This window comes from Engystomops pustulosus, chromosome 9 (assembly GCF_040894005.1).
Source record: "Engystomops pustulosus chromosome 9, aEngPut4.maternal, whole genome shotgun sequence".
In the NCBI taxonomy this organism is placed as follows: domain Eukaryota; kingdom Metazoa; phylum Chordata; class Amphibia; order Anura; family Leptodactylidae; genus Engystomops; species Engystomops pustulosus.
Genome location: NC_092419.1, coordinates 50,419,714 through 50,434,484, shown reverse-complemented (window position 1 = coordinate 50,434,484; position 14,771 = coordinate 50,419,714). Strand labels below are relative to the sequence as shown.

The window sequence follows — 14,771 nt, the reverse complement described above, 5'->3', positions numbered from 1 at the left end:
GAGGCAGAGAGTTTAACATGCAAGTCAAGTCAAGTCAAGCTCTGTTTCAGAATGCCTCCTCCCATGTGATTGATCATGCACAGGACTGAGTGATTTCTCCTGGTGCAGGACCATCAATTACAATGAAGGGGGCTTTCTGGGGAAGAGAGTTTGATTTCAGTGTTAACCCCTTCCCGACATTTGACGTAATAGTACTGCATCGCGGGAGGTGCGTTCCCGCAAAATGCAGTACTATTACGTCAAGCTTCTGGCTTCTCCGTTCAGGAGCCGGGGCCAGAAGCTGCGGGTGTCGGCTATATGTTATAGCTGACACCCGCCTCTAACACCCGCGATCGGAGATTTCTCCGATCGCGGGTGTTAACCCCTAACACGCCGCGGTCGCGCTGACCACGGTGTGTTAGAGGCATTTAAAGCTATTTAAATGTGAATCGGACCCCCCCGCGGCGCTTACCGGGAGGGTCCGCTCCTCCGATCGCAGCCCCGGGACTGCCGGTGCCCGGGGCTGCGCGATCCTCCTCTCGGTGCCGGGTCCCTGCCTCCTGGCAGGACCCGGCTGTAAGACACTGTACATACATCTGTATTGCACTGTGTAACCTGTAAAATAGCTTGAACAAGTGATCAGAAGATCACTTGTTCAAGCTAAGATGTCAGTAAATGTAAAAAAAGTAAAAATAAATAAATAAAGGTTTTTTACAGTAAAAATAAATAATAAAAGAAAGTGAAAGTCCCCCCAAACACCACATTTCCCTTTACACAAGTAATAAAGTATAAAAAACACTAAATCGTCCGTAACAATCTGTACAATAAATCCTAATCATAATTGGACCCGCTCGGTGAACGTGGTAAAAAAAAAAAAAAAAAACTTGCCAAAAATTAAAACTTTTTATCAAATTGCTTTACAAAAAATGTTCTAAAAAGTGATCCGAAAAAGTTACAAGCACCAAAATGATACCATTAAAAAGAGCAACTTGTCACGCAAAAAATAAGCTTACAACCAGCTCCGTAAACCAAAAAATACTATAATTATGCTGCTATAAAAATGGCAATACTAAAACAAATGCAATTTTTTCTATTCTAGTTTTCCTTCAATAAAATTGGACAAATAAAAATAAAACTATATAAATGAGGTATCACCGTAATCGTAGTGATCCGTAGAATAAAGATAATATATTATTGTTATGCTACAGTGAACAACCCCCCCAAAAAATGCTAAAAATCCAAAACAAGAATTGATTATTTTATTTTCCTCCACACGTAAAAAGTTAATAAAATTTCTTCAATAAGCTAAAAACCCACTAAAATTAAGTTTTTTTTTACAGTGCATCTCGTCTCGCAAAAAATAAGCCCTTATTTGTCTAAATTGCTTAAAAAATAAATAAAGATTGTATAGCCTATTCCCAACGAGCGTTGTTATAGAACGGTGCGGCAGGTAGTGACTTTCCAACACCGGTCAGGGTAAGACGGCGGCTGTTCACTGATCGGGGTAAGACGGTGGTTGTTCCTGACAGCCATCCATCCTGCCCCATGGACCAGAAGGGTTACATCCCCCCCACACACCCCCAGTTTATTATCGCTGCTACTGGCTCATCAATTCAGACGAGCCGATAGCAGCGAATTTACTTATGACGTCAGTAATACCGGTCACCATGTCTATAGACACTGTGATCGGGGCAGGGTGGCGGCTGTTCCTGACAGCCACCAATTTTGCCTTGCGGCCCAGAGGGGTTTTGTTGCCCCCCTCTGTCCATGTTTGCCGCTATTTGCTGGTCGATTTGGTCCAGCCAAAAGCAGCAATATTCGTCACAATGGGCATCGCTAGGGTGAATAAGAGCAACACTTGGTGATAATTTCCCTACTAAAACGAAGATTTGGTACAAAAGCGCTGGCCGTGCACATTGTACAGATTATGGTGTACAACTCTTACGGGCTGTTCCAATGTGCACGTCCTGCCGTATCATTTCTCCGTTTTCAAGAGGAAGATATTAGGAAACTAATATTGGGACAAGAAGGACGGGGCCCCAGTACCTCTGGTTTAGATGTTCCTGTGTTTTGCCAGGACAGCATTTTCCCGGTGAATTCTGCTGCTTCTAATGGTAGGACTCAATAAAGAGTCTGTTCCAAAAGAGGAGTTAGGATGGACACTACATACTACTAAGAGACCTGCGACAACTCCAGAGTGACAAAAGTTTAGTTGGTCCCTTGGTATATTCTACCTCCTTATACGCAACACATTCACAATTCACGCCCAACCTATTGTGAATTAATTTCAGTAAAATGAATAATTGTAACAACTGTTATGTCCCGTTGCTCCCTATACCCCCCATTATTTCATAAGGGGCGCCACATAACGGGCACTGAACTTTCCAGAAATAATTGCAATTTCCATCTTGGACTCCGTTGCACATCATATTTGGAAACCACCTATATGTTCAAAATGCTCATTACACTACACTACACTACACCACATATTACACCTTGCTATATTCCCCAAGGGGTGTACATTCAACAATTAGGGTCACTTTTCGGGTTTTCCTCTGTTTTGGTACCACTACGGCTCTCCAAATGTATCCTGACACATGTGAAGGATTTCTTACAAATTTGGCCTCTAAAAGACAAACATCCCTCTTTTCCTCTACTGTGCGCCCATAAAGCATTTTATATGCACATGTGGGGTACTTCTACACTCGGGAGAAATAGGTTTACACCTTTTTTGGGGTTATTTAATATATTATCCCTTGTGGCTTACATAAATTAGGGGTAAAGTGACATTTATAGGAAAATTTTCACCTTTTTAATGATTCGGGCCTAATTGGATCATTCACCTGTAGGGGCAAATACATATATTACACATTGCAAAATTCTCTAAGGGGTGTGCATTCAAAGATTAGGGTCACTTTTCGGATTCTTATCTGTTTTATACCACTAGGGTTCTCCAAATGCATGTCAAACATTTCTGTCAAATTTGGCTTCTAAAAGGCAAACATTCCCCTTTCCTTTTACTGTGCGCCCATACAACATTTTATATACACATGTGGGGTACTTCTACACTCGAGAGAAATAGGTTTACACATTTTGAGGGGTTATTACATTTTTTTATCCCTTGTGGCTATATAAAATTAGGAGTAAAATGACCTTTATAAGAAAATGTTCACCTTTTATCTATTTAAGTCCTAATTAAATCAAACACCTTTACGGACAAATACACATATTACACCTTGCTAAATTCTCTAAGGGGTGTGCTTTCCAAAATGGTGATACTTGTTGGGGTTCCGCTCTGTTTTGGTACCACTACGGCTCTCTAAATGCATCCTGACACATGTAAAGGATGTCTGTCAAATTTGGCTTCTAAAAGGCCAACGCCCCTCTTTCCCTTCTGAGCTTCACTGCGTACCCATACAACATTTTATTTGCATGTGTGGGGCAATTTTATACTCGGGAGAAATGCTAGTACACATTTTTTGGGGTTGTTTCATCTTTAATGCCTTATGGGATACAAAAATTAGCCGTAAAAGTGACTTTTTTGGGAAAATGTTCACCTTTTTCCTTTTAGGGACCTAATTGAAGCAAACACCTGTAGGGGAAAATACACATATTACACCTTGCTAAATTCTCCAAAGGGTGCACTTTCCAAAATGGTGACACTTGTTGGGGTTCCCCTCTGTTTTGGTACCACTAGGGCTCTCCAAATGCATCCTGACACATGTAAAGGATGATTGTCAAATCTGGCTTCTAAAAGGCCAAAGCCCCACTTTCCCTTCTGAGCCCTACTGTGCACCCATACAACACTTTATATGCAAAAGTGGTGCAGTTCTGTGCTTAGGAGAAATAGTTTTACACATTTATGGGGTTGTTTCATCTTTTATCCCTTGTGGCTTACAAAAATTTGGGGTAAAAGTGACTTTTTTGAGAAAATTTTCACCTTTTTTCCCTTTTGGGGCCTAATTGAATCAAACACCTATTGGGGAAAATACACAAATTACACGTTGCTAAACTCTCCAAGGGGTGTACTTTCCAAAATGGTGTCTCATGTTGGGGCTTTCCTCTGTTTTGGTACCACTATGGCTCTCCAAATGCATCCTGACACATGTAAACTTTTTCAGCCATATTTGCCCTGCAAAAACGAAACAACGCTCTTTCCATTCCAAGTGCCCCCCTGTGCCCGTACAGCAGGGTACAGTGACAAAATGTGTATTGGCATGCTCAGGAGGAATTGCCCTCAACATTGTAAAATGCATTTTCCTTTTTAACCCATTGTGAAGGTGCAAATTTTAGTGTTAAATGAATCTATAGTAAGATAAAATTACATTTCTCTAATTTCACTTTCATTTATCTTTCACGCTCATGAAACGCTCAAAGGGTTAACAAAATTCCCAAAGGTTGTTTTGAATATTTTGAGGGGTGTAGTTTCTAAAATGGTGTCATTTGTGGGGGGTTTCTGTCATGTGGGCCTTATAAAGTCACTTCTAACTAAATTGACTCTCCAAAAGTAGGTTTTGATGATTTTCGTAAAAATCTGAAAAATTGCACCTAAAGTTATAAGCCTCCTAACATCCTAAAAAAAGGAAAAGATGTTTGAAAAATGATGCCAAGTTAAAGCAGACATATGGAAAATGTTAGTTATCAAGTTATTTTAGTTCTATGACCAACTTTCCAAAAAGTAGAAAATTTTGAATTTGGAAAACATTGGGGCACATTTACTTACCCGGCCCATTCGCGATTTAAGATGGTAGTTCCTCCGCCGTCCACCAGGTGGCGCTGCAGCGCCGAAAATAATCTTAACGCCCCGGAATGCACCATCCCATAGAAGGTGAAGGTGAGCGCTCCCCAAGCGACACATTTTCGGTTTTTAAATGCGGTTTTTTCTGTCACGCGCATGCCGGCCCCGATGCGCCACAATCCGATCGCGTGCGCCAAAAACCCGGGGCAATTCATGTACAATTGGCGCAAATCGGAAATATTCGGGTAACACGTCGGGAAAACGCGAATCGGGCCCTTAGTAAATGACCCCCATTGTTTTTTTCAAAATTTTTGCCAAATTTCCATTTATTTCATAAATAAATACTAAATATATTTATTAAATTTCTCAACCAGCATGAAGTACAATGTGTCACGAAAAAACAATCTCAAAATCAACTGGATATGTTAAAGCGTTCCAAAGTTATAACCACTTAAATAGACACATGTCAGATTTTAAAAAATGGTCCGTGTCAGGAAGGTGAAAAGTGGCTTCAGCGTTAAGGGGTTAAAATCTCTACCTCCTTGACTTTATACAGCCAATTTATACTCACTTCAAATTTGATTTTGTGGATGATGCAACTATACGGGATCATGAAAAAACATGATCTAGAAGGTATTCTGCTGCCTGATGATATACTGGTAGTGGTTTATGAGGTAAACTTCTGCTGACAGGTTCTCTTTTAGTGCCGTTGGCAACTTTCCTGGCTGCATTTATAGTTATTGTCCTCAATTGGTGAAAGCACCACTCGCAGTTGTTAACCCCAGATAGGGGGAGGTTGAGCCAAACTTGGATCCAAACTTCTAATGATAACTTTGCGGTTCAGGTCTGCACAACACTAATCAAGAATAAAAATGTAATTTAAATGGACAGATAAACATTAACTGCCATCTATGGCAAAGGAGGGTTACGTGTCTGGATCTCAGCATGTCTTTGAGGGATGGGTTTTGTTTATAACTATCTTATCTGTTGTATTTAAGAATTATTGTTTCTAAAGATGTCTTTATCCTGCTATACAGTTTTCTGATGCTGTATGTTCATTCTGGACAGTTGTATAAAATTGTAAAGTTGTAACACAGTCATGTTCATGGCTTCCTAAACAAAGATAGTTGGGAACAAGCAGTTTAGCAGGTAAAATCAGATAAACAATAGATGTGTCAAAAGACATCTGGGGGCCGCATCTTCTCAATGGGTGGACAGATTTTTAAAAGTAGACACCACATTGATCAGGAGTGCAGTTTAAATTGAATGGGGAATGTTATTTGCCATTTTGTACTTGGTGTCAGGTATTATTATTAAATTAAATAACTAACCTAAGAAGTATTTTACAAATTATTTCGGAAGGCTACAAAACATTAAACCATTGTCCATTCCTTAGAGACCATAATCTTTAATGAATGTCATGATATTTTGATGTTAGTGTGAGTCAATGATGTCTGAAGGTGCCAATGGGAAATTGTATTTTGTTTTAGTGGATTCTGGTAAATATGTCTGAAATTTATCATTTTTTAAAAGCCAAAGAAATATCTAAAAGGGTCAAGATACCACTCTGTGCCAATATAAGTGCAGGACATGGACTAGAACAGTGATCCCTAATTCTGAGCCAACCAAATTGTCGCTGCCTGTTTACTGGGTCCACCCTAAACAGTGGAAAGTAACCAGTGGTTGTTTCCTCCCTGCAACAAAGCCTAAACATTGCAGTGAACCAACACAAAGAGGAGGTAGATGGTCCAGGTCACCACAGGATAGCAAGGAAAGTACAAAATCACATAATCAGGATAATAGTTGGGAACATAGCCAATATCAGCAAATAAACCAGAAGAACAAGATAATAGTAGAATAAGCACAGAGACAAAACAAGCAGATAAACTGTTTGACCGGCAAGGGAAGATGGTGCACACAGGGCTTAAATAAGAGTACACCAAGTGAGGGAGGGCTCAGAAGGTGTGCAAACGTTAACCCTTGCTAGTCTAAGGGTTGCAGAGAGCCAGCATTCCAATAAATAGAGCAGTGTTTAGACTGATGACTGGAAAGCAGCGGATAAAATTCAGCGCCTTCTTAGCCTAACAGTACAAACAGCAAAAGAGTAAACCCCAGGAGTAACGGCCACAGTGTTTATAACTGGATATGAGTCATGCTCAGTTTTGCTACATCTGTACCTGTCCTCTCCTTTCCTAGGCTGGTGGCCTAGTGACCTGAAGCCCCCTATCATTGTCATATAATTGTAAAGTAGATTACCACTACAGTCAATGACTGGCTTCTGCAAAGGCTAGTCAGTGATGTGCCAAGGGTGTAATTGCCACTGCTAAGGTCTTGTCAGTTATGTTCCATGGTTAAAGAGGCCAATGCTGCCTTTGTTATAACTGTCTACTTGTCTTTAACATACATTTTTTTATATATTTGGTTTAGTACACTTCAGCTTTGACCCATGATGCTGTGTTAGTAATAGCAGAAGCATTTCGATACCTAAGAAGACAACGAGTGGATGTGTCGAGACGGGGGAGTGCTGGAGACTGCCTAGCAAATCCTGCAGTACCTTGGAGCCAAGGGATAGACATTGAGAGAGCTTTAAAGATGGTAAATATGCTATACCTTTTTGCTCATATTTGGGTATATTGGGATGTTTTAGTCATGGACATAGCTACACAGGGATAGGATGGTAGTTAATCCCAGATTAATCTTAATAGCAGCAATCAGCCCGGTACACATGTGCAAGTTTGATCCATGGCTGGAACATCCGTCCCAAACTCTGAGAAACCTAAACTGAACTCAGCATGTCAGTTCAGTTCTAGTTGCTCATCGTTCAGGTTGGAAGTTCCAGGCAGGATACGCTGCAAGTTTGATGGATCAAACTCACTCGTGAGTAACCAGCCTTAGTTTCTACAGTCTCCCGTAGACCATAACAATAAATTATATAATGTTTCATCCACAGATTGCGTGCACCGACCTTTTACACAATCTGTGAAAGTTGCCTTTGTGTAAAAGGACAGTCACAATGTGATTAACTGTTTTAGCAGATTTTATAGAAAGAGCAAGACATTGCATTAAATGTCATGTTGTGATTTTTTTACACGGAGCCCCATTCTGAACACACAAATTCCCCAGATTCTTCTACAAGCGATTAATATAACCCAAAATGGGCCTAGGCTCTAACATTGCAGAATGAGTCCCCAAAATAAAGCCAAAGACAACCATATTTGGGGATGTCTGTGGCAATACTTTCTTATATATTGTATAGGATAATGGATTATTAAAATGTATTGATGATGTGAAGATTGGAATGGTATGTATGAAGGGTGGGCTTGTAAGATCAACACATGTGTTTTGCCCATGATATCTCATTTCTGAATGACAGAATCTCGAGTCCCCACCAATCTAATGTTCATGGATAGTTCGTTAATATCTTAAAGAAGAAAAACTCCATTAAAGATGTAGATATTAAGGCTTGTTGTTATACCTTGGTGTAGCTATAGTTTGTTATATAAGGAATGCCCATTGAATAAGCGGCAATTAAAGAAAATATAAGCATCCCAGATGTACAGTTGGGTGTCTGGAGTTATGGGAATTTGTTGGGTATTTCCCCAACATCTGTCTTGACAAAAGGTTGCTGCAATGATTTCTTGACTAATTTAAGGCAATTATTCTGATGTATTTATATCCACATAAAAAAGAACTGATTAGAAAAACGTTGATCTAGCGTGATGTGCCGCTTATGTATGCGAGTTTTATTCGGCTATGTTTTGGAAGAGGCAAAGTAAATAAAAGGATAACAGATTGTAAAAGAATTTGTGAAGCATGATGATCTCCAATCTGCAAGTCTTGTGTTTTCAGACTCACAGCACAGACTGATCCTTATGGAAAGAGACAAGCATTCAGTATTGGGCAGCTGAGTAGAAATCCATGCTTCCACAACAAAATATAATACTTTACATTGCAATATTCAGCAATTCCGCTCCGGCTTTTATGTTGTTTGTGTGGTTTTCAGGATGGGAATGTGTTACCCTTTATATAACTGATTACCAGGTCTATTTGTGGATACTGCTTATATATGTTTTAAAGTTACATTTAAAATTAGTTGTCAGTTTTCAGCAAATAATTCGTATTGTGTAATGAACAGTTCTACAATTTTCTAATATAATTTCCATATCAATTTTGTATGTTTTCTATATCAATCAGTTTTCTAGATCTCTGCTTGTTGACATGCACCAGGAAGCTTCATTGTTCCCTTCCTGTGGGTAAAACTGATCCATGGTCAAGAGATGTCCCACTGCTGTAAAGGTCATTAGTATCACAGAGAGTAATTAGATGTGTGTGTTATAATGATTGTGCACATCACATGGCCAGGGATCGGTTTTATCCACAGGATTTAAGTGCTGGATCTTCCTGTTGAACGACAGCAAAGAGAGATCTAGAAAACTGTGAGTAATTCATACAGAAAGTAAAGAGGAAAATTTTAGAACTTTTCATTACACAATGATTCGTTGTAACAATCTGTTTAACCCCTTCCCTCCAACCAACATAATAGTACGTTGATGTGTGGTAAGGGGTGTATGAAAAGTGTTCACGGCTTGAGCCCTCAGCATATTGCAGAAAATACCAAGAGTTAACAACCTTGATCGTTGCTAACGCCGATCACGAGTCTTAACCCTTTACATGCCGCTGGAAGAGTGGCATGTAACAACCACAGACGCATTTTGCCTGTGATCATTACTTCCTGTGACGCCATTGTTCATTCCAGAATGTTAACGAGACTCCAGGCATTGTTAGTGCTATAGATCTTTTACAATGTGCAGGTGGCACATTGTAAGAGATTATCAGCAAATCCACCATATACTGCTATACTGTAGTATGGCAGTAAATGGTAGGATCAATTATACCCTCTAGGGTTAAAGCACCTGGTCTAAAATATAGTGCTATATTTTTAGTTTCAATCACCCTCCTTTCCATAGAACTTAAATAAAATTTTATATTTTAATTATATATTTATAATCAAAATCATAAACATCTAAGGTATTGCAGGCGTCTCAAAAAGTCCAAATTTATCAATATATGAACACGGTTATTCCTGGCGGTGAACCCTTTTATCAGAAAATAGCGCCCAGATGTAATATTTCAACACAAACTTTCAGCAAAATGTGATCAGATTATCATATCCTGCAAAAATTATTAGCATTAGAATATGGCAAAATGACACTTTTTTGTACAAAAGGTTTTAATTTTTATTAAAACCTAATAAACCTATTGAAACCTTATAAAATATATATAAATTTGATAATCCCATAATTGCACCGACCCAAAGAAAAAAGTGGACGTGTCATTTGCGGTGCATAGTGAAAGATAAAAAAAATCAAAAACTATATGTGTAAAAAAAAATTCAGCTCACTGCAATCAGGCTTGTGGTACAGGTATAAACTTCAAACTTTTTCTGTTGTTGCGAAAGCTGTAAAAACAGAGCCCACAAGAAAAGGGTGCAAAAGCAATTTGCTTTTGAGCGATAGATATAAGGAAAGTTTGAGAGTAGGTTAGAGTCAAAGCAGGGTCTTGTATGATTTCACCATCTGCTTGTTCTGGTACCTGACTAACATCATCCTTTTATTTATCACCTGACTAACCATCCTCATCATCTCTTTGTTCCATCAACCACTACCATAGGGTTTTGGTTTCCTCTTGGTGAGTTAGTTCCTTGCTACTATTGTAATATGTCCTTCATATCACTTCATTGCATAATTGGGTCCTGCTTTAAAAGGTCCCAATACACATGAAATAAAAATCAGCAGGGAACAAATGACCATCTAATGTGTCTACCGAGTCCCCTTCAAACATTCACATTGGGTTTGGGAAGTAATTTTCCCCTAATTTGGGCCGATCGGCATCAGTTGTAGAATTTTGTGCCTTCATCTGAATCTACAATGTATGATTTATAAGGGGAGCTTGAGAGACCAGCATCTTTTTTCCAACCTTATCCACAATAATACAGGCGGTCCCCTACTTAAGAATACCCGACTTACAGATGCTCCCTAGTTACAAACGACCCTCTGGATTTTGGTAATTTACTGTACATTAGCCTTGGGCTACAATAAACCGCTATAACAGTTATCAAAGATGTCTGCAATTAAGATTTATAGTTAATCCTGGTTCTTATGACAACCCAACATTTTTAAAATCCAATAGTCATAGAGACCCAAAAAATTTTGCCTGCAGAGACAATTATAAAGTATACAGATCCGACTTGCATACGAATTCAACATAAGAACAAACCTGAACTGCCTGTACTATGATCTCCTAGTAAGGGGTTATAAACATTATGACATGTTATATGTTTTATATTTCCCGTTTTAAATGCTGCATTATATTAAGTACAATGACATAAATCCAATATCTTTTGCAAATTAAATTTCACATTAGTCCCCAATTTTGCAAATTGCCAGTGTATGAGACTGACTCTAGCTACAGTAACTTACAGCTTTGAGTATAGCACATGAATACACAGTGTCAAGAAGGAAATATCCATAATGTAAGAAGATGTTATTTTTCATCACTTGGCATACTGCTCCAAGCTACAGTCATGTATTTTGCATGCAATATGACAAGATTCTGTGAAAAATATAAACCATGTTGTGACATATTGAAAAATACAGTATTAAGACGCATTGAAAAGTCAACAGCTTAATGATTTGCATTCTGGTCGGCAAAAGCAAGCAGCCCAGGGAGTCACTTTAATTTCATGCTAGACTGCTTATCTATGCTTCACCTTGTAGTATATAATTATATAAACAATTAATGTATCATAGAACAAATATAGGATGCTATTATAAAATATTGTCATGCCTAATAGACCTTGAAAACGGAGCCCAAGAGTCAACACACATGAAGATTTTGACTTTATTACAATCCCTGTCTGTTGAAAAATGTATGAAATACTCTATGTATACAGTGTATATATATATATATATATATATATATATATATATATATATATATATATATACTTGAGTATAAGCCGAGACCCCTGATTTCAACACAAAAATCTGGAAAAACATATTGACTTGAGTATAAGCCGAGGGTGGCAAATGCATTGGTCACAGTCTCCAAGTATACAGCCAGTCCCTGTACTATATAGCCAGCCCCCTCTAGTATATAGCTTGCCAGTGTTAGGGATTTTTATGCAGGGCCCCAACAGCCCTCTTGACTTTTGTAAGGTGAGTCCTAATTAACCCATGATTGAACATAAAGACCAAGACATACGTCAATCTCTTAGTCAAGATCTTCTCCCTTTAATAATCAAAATGCATAATATATAACAGAAGAATCATCAAAGAGGCGTGAATAGTATACTCCAAACCTATTGGTCATCAGCACATTCTGGGAAAAACAATTAATTAATTGTGCTCAGTTCTCAGATACCTTGTACACAGATATTGTTTATACTAATGCTGAGAAGAATAAGATAAGTGGGCTCCAGAATCACAATATAATCAAGGACAGACTGGCTTCTCATTAAATGTCAAAGGGTATTAGCTGACAGGCGAGCAAACATGTTACATAAAATGAAGTTTGAATAATGACATTAACTTGACAATGGTCAGGGAACATGGCCGCTGTATCTAAGATGACGGACAGTAGTCAAGATGGTGTCCGAAACCAGTGCGACCTCCTTAACAATTCCCCCCTTTGAGCTTTGCTGGCCTGTAACCCCATCCTGAGCGACCTCCTCAAGCTCCAGGTACCCACAGGTAGGCTAAGCCCGTACCTGCTGGACTTGTTACCTCTTCACCAGATCCCCTGGAGGCCAGTCACTCAGGGGTTACAGGTCTGCACACTCAAATCACATCACTGAGTTCCCATAGTCCACAGGTTTGTAAACAGGCAGCATCATCCTCCGGGCACTTCTCCTGTCGTGGTTCTTACCGCCTGGACGGCCATCTGGGACATGGTGGACTTGATGAGGGGGACCACACAACACGCAATAAGTGACAAGAGCAAAATCACAATCCCCAATATCACCCCCACTTAAAGGAAACCCTTCCAATCCCTCAACCACAAAGTGAAGGACAAAGTGTCCACCCCAGAGTTTCTCTTGAGTTCCCTGGACAGTCCTCCAATCCTTCCAAGTGCATGGGTAATGGATCCATAGGGGGCGATGTCATCTGGGATGTATATGCGACAAGCCACTCCCACCATCTTACAGACTCCTCCCTTCTCAGCAAGGGTCATGTCCAAAGCCATGCGGTTCTGGGAAGCATCTCCGATATAATTCACAAATCTCTGTTGATTACAATAAAAACAGTTAACTCAGCCAACATCTTTGCTCATAGCTATCTGGGGAATAATGGACTCTAGACCTGCCCATATCTGATTGTGGGCCTTGTACTCATCTGGGACCCCCCCCCCCTTGGTGCTCCCACTGTATCCATGTAAACTTTGTCATCTAGGTGCTTCTCTCTCAGACCATCAGAATCCTTTGGGATTCTCTACCTTTTCTTATGTGTCTGATCAACCTTATCCCTGGGGATCACGAGGAAGGAATGCACAAGTGTTATCACCGTACACTCACCTTCCCAGCCTCTAGGCCTGACCAGACTCTCCTATCCCCACAAATACAGTACACATCAGACACTGCTAATACAGGGTTACCTGTGCTGTCAATGTTAAAGAAGGTCATTGTCTTGTTGCACCAACCGTAGGTAAAGTCTCCTACCCTGGTCGGTCCTATAGTTACAGTGATAGTCATGGTTGGGGTGTCCCTGAGCATACAGTCAGTCAGAAGAGACCAGCTAGCAAGAAGAATAAGTAAGCATGGAATAGAAAGCGTGGAAGCGTGCTGACTTCCCTCTAGCTTCACAGACGTGGCACTGGTCAGCAGGACTTGGAAAGGACCATCCTAGCGAGGCTCCAGACTGTCTCTTTGGTGTCTCTTCACCACCCGTAGTCTCCAGGCTTCAGGTTATGCATCCTGAGGTCTCTGTCTGCATCTGAAAAAGGAATCAGAAACACTTTTGCTGACCTTTTTCAAGGCCTGGCTCAACTGTGGCATGTTCCACCTGGTTTCCTGCCATCAGCTATAGGGTCTGTGGGAAGTAGGGGCTTAGTCTGGGTGCACGGCCAAAAAGTACATTTAAAGAGGGACAATCCCATCTTTCTGTTAAGGGTGGTCCTAACTGAATGGTGGGCAGCAGGAAAGCACTCGCGCCATGGTTTCCCTGTTTCTTCTATGGCCTCCTGGATCTTAAGAGTGCAGTTTAAAGTATCTCAAACGCACCACCAACTTGGGAAGGGTATGGGGTGTGCAGGGCCTGTTCTACACCCAGGAGGGACAAGGTTTCAGGTCTTTACCTGTCCAGTGAAGTGGGTTCTGCGACCGGACTCTATGGTCTCTGGAAGTCCAAACCTGCAGAAAAATCTCACTCACCACCTTCTTGGCTGCAGCTTTGGCAGTAGCCTTGGTCATGGGAGAAGCTTCTGGCCACCCTGGAAAGAGATCAATGCACACAAGCACGTACTCCTACGTACCACTTTTTGGTAGCTGGATAAAATCCATCTGCAGTCTCTGGAAGGGATACAGCAGCTTGGGTGTCACCTTCTGTGGGATCTTTACCACCTTACCCGGGTTGTGGTGGGCACAGACTATAAAGGCTTTCACTAGTCTAGTGACAGGGGTAGTAATGCCCGGGCAAACCACTTGTGGTTTATGAGCACTAGCATGGCCATTTTGGATATGTGTGTGTGTCCGTGGGATACTTGACTTACTTTCGGGTGCAGGGCTCCTGGCAGGCACACCCTCTCTCCCAGCATCCAGGTCCCATCGGCATCTGGGCTCCAGCTCTCCTCCACACTTCCTTCACTTCTGATGACTCTCGGGCCACCAGGGACTGGAACACCTGTGGATCAAACTTTTAGCTCAGAACTCACCGCTGAGACTTCAGGACAGTCTCTGGGCTCCATCTGTGCAGCTGCCTTCGCCATCCCGTCGGCCACATACTTGCCCTTGGCTTGTGGAGTTACCAAATTGTGTGTGGTTTAACTTTTATTATCCTCA

General features: G+C 40.6%; 1 protein-coding gene across 4 annotated transcripts in view; it reads left to right on the top strand.

Annotated features, from left to right (window-relative positions):
* Positions 1 to 14,771, top strand: part of GRIA3 (glutamate ionotropic receptor AMPA type subunit 3) — a 231,320-nt gene that overhangs the window by 166,313 nt on the left and 50,236 nt on the right. For all 4 annotated transcript variants that reach the window (XR_011849648.1, XR_011849649.1, XM_072123433.1 and 1 more), the window contains exon 7: positions 7,145 to 7,312. Coding sequence is in view for 2 of the 4 variants with exons in the window: in XM_072123433.1 (XP_071979534.1) it covers positions 7,145 to 7,312 (168 nt within the window). In the remaining 2 variants the exon portion in view is untranslated. The remainder of the gene's footprint in view (positions 1 to 7,144; positions 7,313 to 14,771) is intronic.